This window comes from Apodemus sylvaticus, chromosome 4 (genome assembly GCF_947179515.1).
Source record: "Apodemus sylvaticus chromosome 4, mApoSyl1.1, whole genome shotgun sequence".
NCBI classification, from domain to species: domain Eukaryota; kingdom Metazoa; phylum Chordata; class Mammalia; order Rodentia; family Muridae; genus Apodemus; species Apodemus sylvaticus.
In genome coordinates, this window is record NC_067475.1 from 13822296 (window position 1) to 13832271 (window position 9976).

The following is a 9976-nucleotide window of genomic DNA, read 5'->3' on the forward strand; positions in this document are numbered from 1 at the left end:
CAATGGATAAATGTTCCCCTTACTCCTCAACCTCACCAACATGAGCTGTCATTTGTTTGACTGATCTTGGCCATTCTGACTGTGCTACAATGAAATCTCAAAGCAGTTTTAATTTGCATTGCCTGACAGCTAAGGATGTTGAACATTTCTTTACCTGTTTCCTATCCATTTGTGTTTAACTTTTGGGGAACTGGCTACTTAGTTCTGTTCCCATTTTTTTTTTTTTTTACATTAGGCTATTTATTTGTTTTCTTGATGTTTTTGCCTTTTTAGTTCTTGATATGTTTAGATAAGAGCCTTCTATCATATTGGTTAAGATCTTGTCCCATTCTGTAGGAAGACACTTTGTCCGACTGATGGTGTCTTTTACCATATAGAAGCGTGTCAGCTTGATAAAAGTCCCCTTTTCTAACTTAGTCCTTGGCGCCTGAGCTATCGGTATCCTGTTCAGAAAGTCCTTTCCTGTGGAGGGCCTCAAGCCTGTTCTCCGCTTTCTCCTCTATCAGATTCAGGGTATTTATCTGTCTTAGCTGAGGTTCTTGATCTGTTTGGAGTTGAGGTTTTCACACAGTGGGTGATAAATATGATTCTACTTGCATTTTATTTACACGCAGCCTTCCCATTTGTCAGCACTATCTGACGATGCTGTCTTTCTTCCAACATCAACCCCCTCCCCTCAAGATTCAGGGAATTATATATAGAGGAGGAGGCAGAAAGGTTGCTAAGTCCCAGAGGTGATAGGCTACCCTGAGAAAGAGTGTCTGGCAGACACAACAGGACTGATATGGGTATAAACTCACAGAGACTGTGGCAGCGAGCACAAAGCCTGGGCAGCTTCAAGCCAGATGGGGTGCCAGCACTGCGGGAGAAAAGTGAACATGGACTCTCACTCTTAGGCAAGACCCTGTTTGCAACTGATAGCCACTGGCAGAGGAAACATTAGTTTTCTCCAATGGAGTCTCACTGGGTGTATTAACCACACTCAGGGTCTGCCTAGTGCCCAGGCATAAGAGAACAACACAAAGCAAACTCAGCAGTGTTTCTACTGTCAAAATGTCTGCCTGGACATACTAATTCTCATTGTTGTGGGTTTTTCTGTGTATGCTTCTTGGCCTTTTGCTGTTTGTGGTTTTGTTTTGACTTGCTTCTTAAAGAGAGAGAGAGAAAACATGGGTGGGTGGGTAGGGTTGTGGACTGGGGGAGCTGAAAAACATGATTAAATGTATGAAACAAGTTACATATATATATATATATATATATATATATATATATATATATATATATAGCTTTGTTTTCATTCTTCCCTATCCTACCCAAGAAACTTTAATTTTACTCCCAGATTATGAGGTTGACTGTTACACAAGCACCATTTGTGTCTGCCTACAAGCTGAGAGTGTTTGCCATGCTTCTCCTTTATATCATATAATGGATTTCTTTGTTTCATGGCTAATATTCCACTGTTTATACTCTCCACATTCTGTTTATACTCTTGCTTATTGGTGGGCAGTTGAGTTGGTTCTATGTCTCTGCTTCTGTAAAATAGACACTGCTGTCCACACCCGTGTGCGAGTATCTAGGAGCCTGGCTTCGGTGCCTTGGGGACTGTGCTTACAGTTGTCACTTCTGGGTCAAATGTTCATTTATTTATAGTTAGCTTTGAGAGAAAATGTCACACTGCATCCCACAGTGGCCACACCACTTCACATCAGCAAAGCCTGGGCCTTTCAACTTCCCATATCTGCAGACACATTTACATAGTGCATCCCTGCTTGAGAGCAACCATCCATTATGAAGGACTTTGTGATTTCAGCTTTGGTTTGGACAGGAAGATGCCGAGGCCTACTGTCAAACACCCTCTGTGTCTCCTGTTACTAATGTGAAACCTGTTTCCTTGGGTCTCAAGAAATCCAATGATGTCTGGCCTGCCCATCTCCCAGAGCCACTTAGAGTGTACACAGATGAAGATTATTTACAGATGATATGTCCTGAACATCGGCCCCATGAGAAAGACTGCTCTTTGCCTGAGGTCAACATACCTTGTTGTAGCCTTGGGTCATTTATGATACCACATGCTTGCAACTTTTTTAATTGTAAAGTACAACACACACTCAGAAAGGAACGATGAACAAAATATTCAGTTTATACTTTCCATCCAAATCCATCTTCTTTAAAGACTGTTTTTGCTTCCTCTTTACTTCCATTAACAATCAAACAAAATCGGTATTCCTTTGTTCCCGAATAAGTTTGCTCCATTTTATACTTGAGCCTCTGTCCCCTTATACGCAGGTAAACCATTTTCCTTACCAATACTGAATGTTACTCCATTGTGTGGTGTTATAGATGTATCTATGCTTCTATTGTATATTTAGGTTGTTTCTAATTTTTTTAAAAGTACTATGAGGAAATTACACCATGACTACTGTAGTAAGGGTAATTGTGTTCATGCTTGTGCATTTCTACTGGAAAATTACTGTAACAGAGGCTATGAAACTGAAGAGTCCTGTATGCAATGCTGAACTGTCACCATTTTTGCTATTTCCTGTCATGAAGATAATTCTCGTTTCTTGGCATTCTGGGCAGTTCTGGTATGCACCATTATGGATAGTTTCTTCTATTACTCTGTAATGTCTTGAATACTGATTTGCTTATATACATTTTTAAATGTTTACTGCCCCCTTTTCAAAGTTTTCTTCATCAATTTTCCATTAAGTGGTCATCCAGTTTTTGTTTGTTTGATTGGTTGGTTTTGGTTTTTTATTTTCCTAAGAGTTGTAAGAATTGACATGAAATGTCTACCAGACTTTATTTTTGTTTGTAGTTTGCTTTTCTGTTCTAAGATAAGGTCTCGGATAACCCTGGCTGGCTTAAACTTGCTATATAACTAAGGCTAGCTTAGAACTCTAATTCTCTGCATACACCTCTGTCACTGCATGCTGGGATTACAGTTCTGTATGCTATGCCTTGTAACACAACTTTCTCATATGATATATGGATTGCATGTTTATCTTATAGCTTTTTGTTTTTTCCTTTTTATCATTTTAAATAGGTTCCAATGATAATTATTCATACATGTACCTAGTTTTAATATAAAATACATCCATCTTTTCATTAGAATTAACACTTTTCTAATTGCCGTTTATACATCTCAAGTTCATGAAGATATTCTCCTAAATTAATCCTTGGAAATTTTCCATTTTACCCTTGATGACTTCCTGCCTGGATAATCATTTTAGTGGATAAAGTTGGTGGTCTTTTCTCAAGTACTTAGAAATCCAACTCTCCTGGCACAATGGATGAGTAATATTCCTTTCCTCGCCTGTTATAAAGATCATGGACCCCTTCTGTTATAAGTCAAGTCTCTAGGTATGTCTGGGCTCACTTATGTCTTTCCACAGGAGTTCCACTGGTCTGCCTGCTTGCCAACTCTACATCACTTTAACTTACCTTATCTTGGATTTTCTACAAGTGGTTGTCTTTCCTAGTTTTCTTTTTACTTCTGTACTTTAAATGCTAGAACAAGCTAGGAATTGATATTTCTGCTACCAAAAAATAAGTAAACATGGAAATATGCTGCAAAATATAGTAAGATTACATTTGATTCATGACTGTGTGAGACGATGTGAGAGAAAATTACATTATAATCATGATTTTAATTATTAAAGTTCATGTTCCTACTTTTACATTTTCCTGACTATGGACCTTATACATCTTTATTCCTAATTATTAGAAATTCTTTCAAGGTATTGATGCTGCACTTACATTTCATACTCTAGCTCTCTGTTGCTAAGTAAATAATAATTTGCTCTCTCAGATTGACTGATTTCATCAAGATTGTTAAAGTTACCTTGCTTCTCTATAAATGCTTAAGAATCCAGAGTTCTTCAATGGTTCTCCGTTTCAAACCCGAGGCCTTATACCCGTCTTTGTCATTGGTACTTTTAGGCCCTTCAGCTGCAAGGCTGCACAGGAGTGGGCGTACTAGGCAGCCTTGACTTCCTCCTCACTGGGGAAGGAATGCCTGGGTGTCTAGGCATGTTTGTTATGTGACTACTGCAGTTATGCTGCACTGGACTTCAGAAATTCCTCCTCTTCTTTTTCTAACTGGATAAACAGTTTTCTAATCACAATAAAACTAAATTTGATAAAGTTATTTCTCTGAACCTGAAACAGAGAGCAATAAATACCACAGATCAAACCCAGGGCCTGCCTTACCCACCATAAACGCTCCTATCGCTCAGCCATGCCCCAGCCATCTCTCTGCTCATCTGTTCTATTAGGTAGCAAAAGACTTCAATCACTTTTTTAGGCTATGGACTCTGTCACCGGGGCTACAAGCAGAAGTTGGATGAGGATTGTCCTAACTAACATTGCTTCAGTTTGCTAATAAATAGCTTTGGATTTTACAGTTGTGACGATAGGTGAGAATGAACGTTTGGTTTTCTTTGTTAATAAAGCTCTCTTTGGTTTTTGGTATCAAAAGTAGGTAAATAGTCTCAAAACAAAAAGAAACTAAGTACTCTCTCTTTTTCCATTCTCAAGGTGGGGTTGGCAGTGAACCCATATAAACAAAAACCCCAAAAATCAGTCTGAGAACTCATAGTTTACCAACCAATTTTAGTAGCGTGGAGCATCAAGCTAGTCCCAAACATTAGTGTCATGGAGAGTGCATAGACACATGTATATTTCTAAATGAAAGCCCTAGTTCTTACACCCACTCTAGATGTTCAGTTATTATGAGATGTACAAAGTCTGGGTCTCATTTATTGGTATGTTATTTCTATAAGGTTTCAAGGTCAGAAACCACTTCCTTGCATATAATATTTAAAAATTTTTAGGAAATACTGGTCAAGGTCATGTTATGCATAGTTCTGTCAAACTGGGTGATGCCAACTGTCTCTCTTTTTGTTTTTTGGTTTTTTTTGTTTTTTTTTTGTTTTTTTTGTTTGTTTGTTTTAGATAAAGTTTCCTTGTAAAAATGCTCAAGCCTACTTCATGAATGCATATGTTACATTCATACTTGTGTACACTCTTACTTATAATTAATTGATACATATACATCCACGTGTATATTTATCAGGTATACTTTATTAATAAAAGTAATTAATCCATTGAAGGCCAAACTCTATCACGTAGAATGTTACAGATTCATTTTCCTATGACAGAAAGCTATTACTCTTCAGTTGCTGTGACAGCCACCTGAGTTTTAATAGCTAGATGTTGCACTAAAACGTTTATTTTCCTCTACTCCTTGGCTTTCCTGAGGAGTTAGCTCTCCCTGTGACCTGGCCACTTTCCAAAACGGCATGATCTGACTAGTGGGCTTAAGAGGAGGGTTTAGGCTTGCCTGGCACGGCCCTTCTGCAGAGATAGTGCATGCTCACGTGCCTTCCAGGCCTCATGGAAGGAATAAAACTTCTTAGGCCATGATAGTAGAAACTTCGTGTTGATCCAACTCTGCCTTCGAGAAGATAAGTTTAATTGTGGATTAGAAAACTCACGGGAGTCACCTCCTTCGTTTCCCCAGTAAGGCTTTGTCAATAAAATTCCACTTTGAAATCAGACTCCTTTAAATGAAGGGATCTGAATGTGAGTAGGGATGACTGTGCATTTATTGGCACCTTGTAGTGCTTAGAGTTGTAACCCCAGACTCGTCTGAGCGCCTCTTGGAAGTCTGGAACTGAAGATTTCAGCACAAGGATACCTCTCCTGGCCACAAAGATTATAAGAGAAGTCCTGAAGCAACTGGGAGGAACTCTTCCTCCAGAGTGATCAGGAAACTATCCCCTTTACATTCCTTACAAAAGCTACCTGATCCATTAATGGAAACTGACTTGTAGGACCTAGAATTGCAGGAAGGATACTACAGAGTACTCTCAAAGTCCTTCTCATGTCGGATTCTGAGCCTTCCTGGTCACACATGGCATGTTACTCCCTAAAGAAAAGGCTCCTCATGTCTGGGCAATGCTGCGATGTCCCTATTAGGGAATAATAATGAACTTTATTCCAACAGTTTGGAGTGCTCTTGTCCAGTTTTTGGAAACAAGAATACTCTTGTTTCCACTCACCTTGTATCTATCACCTTTAGGTTTGTGACTGCTGTACTTAGTCAGTCTCTTAAAAAAAAAAAAAAAGGCTGTGCAAATGAAAGCTATTCTCTAGATTAGAGCATGGATGTATTTTCAGTTCCCTGGTTATGTAAACATAAAAAGACTCCTAATTTTAAAAGACTCTCAATTTCAAACTGTGCTAAGTCATGTATCTACATAAAACTCATAGGAACTGGGAGTATAAAACGTACCTGGAGTTCCCCCAGTCAGGACCGATGCCTGAGATGGGTCCCCTTGTTTCCGTTGTGTATTTGTAAACCACTAGCAGGCACTGCTTACAAAGCTCCACCAGGCGCTGGCAGCACTGGAGTTGCAGAGGAGTCACCACCTCTGGGCTCTTACTGAAGATGCTCTCCCAAGAGGATCTGTTGGCATAGAAACAGACATGACTTCATGTTCCCTGTTAAAAATGGCAACCAGCCACATCACTTATCGAGCAGCAAACTGGGCAAGAAGGTGGAAATGGTTCCTCACATACACAGTGAATATGAAAATTTTATAATAGATAAAAATTAGTCTTTATTTTTTTAAAAAACCAAATAATTATAGGATTTCTCTTTAAGGCTATGAGTGCTACCATCCTGAATAGCTAACAAAATAACTCATTCCTGCTTTTAAACAGTGAGGTTATTCCATATTAAAGTATCTGTACATTTAATTTAGGTATTCTAGGATTTGGGCTTTTTTAAAATTCTGTACTTAATGTATACTAGAAACAAAGAGATTATAAAGTCATGTGATTTAATTTATGTCCACCCTGCTCTAGGAAACTCAGTTTGGCCCCTTGGTTATGAGCACCCTGTGCACAGTACTCTCCATCCACTCCTCGAGCTTCCTGGGGCACAGGTGTGTGCTCTGTCAGTGATGAATCCCAACAGGTGCTCACCCCCACATAAGAGCTGGGACCCTTCCTCTTCCGGGGAGCTTGCTCCACAGTGGGAACAGCTCATAAGCTCCTGGAAAGCCTTGCTGCTGTGTGCTACTGTTAGCAAATCCCAAGTTAGTCATCATGGCTAAACTCAGACATACCTTAACAAGGATGGAGGAGGGGGACTCTCTTCAAACCTTGAGGGGAAAGTGGCTTGAAATTTCATAATGGTTCAAGCCTCTCTTAGCAATAACCAATTTGTTATATCCTCAAAGGAAAAACTAAGTAGGTTTTCACAAATTAAAAAATATTAAGGAAAAATCATTTTTCCTGAAAACAAAAGAAAACAAAATCCCAATGGGAAGTTCAAAGACTCAATTTTAAACTTTTGGTGGCTATTTTATGTATTTGGATTTAAAAAAAATCTTTACATATTTAAAAATGTGTGAGGGTTTTTTGTTTTGTTTTGTTGTGCTTTTTCTCTACAAAGACTACTATTTATTGTCTCAGAAAAACAAAAACAAAATAAAACATGGTCCTAAAGTCAGCAGTCATCAGCAAATGACATTTCTACAGGGTCAAAGCTCAAGTGAATTAATTGAAAGAAATTGCTTTTCTTCTGGGTTTGGAAATATTCAGATCTTAATATAATACTTTTTTCTTAGCAAAAACAAAACATTTCTGATACATAGACCATTAAATGCTAGCTCAATTAACTCAAAATTTGCTGCTAAACACAAGACAATATGTGTGTGTTTTCAAGATATACATTATAGCAACAGATACAACAGATAATACGGGTATATTCCTTAATTGAACCAAGAAAATACTGGAGAAGATAATTAGCATTTATATTTTTATTTAAGATACATAATCTAAAAGACCTTAAATGTCTGAGCTGAGAGATATAAAATTGTGTATGCCTGTAAATACATGGAAAACATCCTATGTTTTGACTGCCTGTCTATAGTCCTCTCTGCTGGGGTTCTGATATGTCTATGAAAGTTTGCCTGCCTCATCCCCCTCCATTTTGATCAGGATTGTTTATGTTTTTATACTTTGGGGGTGTCTGGTTGGATCTGTACCAGGCCTCTCATGTCAGAGTGATTTTTCTCTACTGACCTTAGAATTTAGAGGGGAGAGAGGATAAACAAAAAGGGGGCTTCGTCATTTTAACTTGATGCAACTTTCTATATAACAGGTGACATTAGTTTCTAAGTCTTTCAACGCTACCAACTGCCCATGATAAGCAAGATGAATTGCGGGTGCCTGCCTGTGGTAGCACAGCTCTGACAGGTTTACCATCCCCTTTTCAAGATAAACATGGGTCTATGTCCTATGCACACTTCTTGGGTATGCATTCGATATCAGTGCCAGAACACTTCACCCTAGTCTATTAAGTTATAGTCAAGTATGAGCATACCAGACCCCTCAGCAGAGAAAAGAGAACGAGTAAAACCTGAGTTCTGTTGTCAGAGACTGCAGAGCTTCCTCTATATACAAGAAAGCTGCCTCAGACTGCCCTCCTCTCAGCTGTCATCAAGGGTCTACATGAAAACCCCTATGCTACACCTTGAATCCCAACTGCCCAAAGTAACAGCACAAAGTTTTGTGGGGTTCTTGTTTGGTTGGTTTTGATTTTGGTTTTGGTTTTACAAGGATAAATGGAGATGAGAAGAGTTAGAAATACCAGTACTTTCAATAAAAATAAATAAATAGATAGATAGATAGATAGATAGATAGATAGATAGATAGATAGATAGATAAATACTGCCCAGGATGTGGTTGCCTGCTTTGTAAATCTACATTCTACAGAAATAAAAGTGCCAACATTGATGAAGTCTAGAAAAAAATTAAATGATGAAATAGTTCTTTTGGCCTTTCCCTAATCCTCTGAGCAATATTGAAGGGGTAGCTTTAGATGACATTTCCAATTGACATGATGACAAGGGATAAAGTCCTGAATACTTCTCACAAGCAAGAGAAATGCAAAACTTTGAAAGTCCCCCTGTTGTTCGATAATACAACCACCCCACCCTTTTCCTTGTGGAAACTTTTAACAAAGCGTTTATCTGAAGAGGGGAACTGATTCATTCCTCTGTGACCTGGAAGGAAACCTAACTAATGGCTGAGTGGACAGAAAAGAAAGAACTGTTTTGCTTTGTCTATTTAAAAATCTGCACAGTCTTTCAAGCGAGTGGCTAATCACCAGAAGAAAGATGTGAGAGTTGAAGACCTACTGTGAACACAGTCAGACGGGAGAGCCGTGAAGGATGGCGGTCACATCACCTAACGTCTGTCTTGTATGCATGTTAGTTTTCAAACTAGGGTCGCTCAAAGCCTAAGGCCAAGCCACTCTAGGAAGCCATGTGTTGCTGCTTCTCTTTGGTCCTCTGTTCGTATCTTCCTCAGTTCTACCCTAGCTTCTGACACATTGCCCCTGCAGTGTGTGTGCCTATAACAGCTGGTCTGACAGCTAGGGAGGCAAGCCGAAAGAAATCTAGTCTTCTCATTTCTCAAGGATTGATTTTAATTAAAAAAAAATTGTGTTATTTTCTTGCTCAGTTACGTGGAAAATCTTTGACAAATATAATTTTAGTAACTCTAGGACAGCTCTATACCTGTCTCTCTCTATTAACATACCCAGGAATGTTTCCTACAGTTTATTTCTGAACTAAGATCCTGAAAATAAATAATAAAGCTTCCATATGACAAACTCCCATAGAAAATGTTTTGGGCTAAAAGGCCTGAACAGGAATGCCTGGTCTGAGCCCTCTGGCATCCCGTTGTTAGATACCCCCTCTTCCTCTTTCTTGCTATCTCCTCCACTGTCCTCCTCCTTCCTCCTCCCCAGTTCCCCTCCCTACCACTCCCTCCTTCCTCCTCCCTGCTTTATGTAGTCAACACCTAGTCTTCCTGTAGGTCTCACTGAAGTGTTACTTGCCAGAACCATGTTTCCTGAGTTAGAGGCCACAGAAATCTAGAATTCCCTCAGTTCAGG

At 39.0% G+C, this 9976-nt stretch overlaps 1 protein-coding gene across 2 annotated transcripts in view; it reads right to left on the minus strand.

The window, feature by feature from the left end:
* The window catches only part of Ttll7 (tubulin tyrosine ligase like 7), a 135715-nt gene that overhangs the window by 8624 nt on the left and 117115 nt on the right, over positions 1-9976 (minus strand). For both annotated transcript variants that reach the window (XM_052178973.1, XM_052178974.1), the window contains one exon: positions 6299-6472. In XM_052178973.1, the coding sequence (XP_052034933.1) occupies positions 6299-6472 (174 nt within the window). The remainder of the gene's footprint in view (positions 1-6298; positions 6473-9976) is intronic.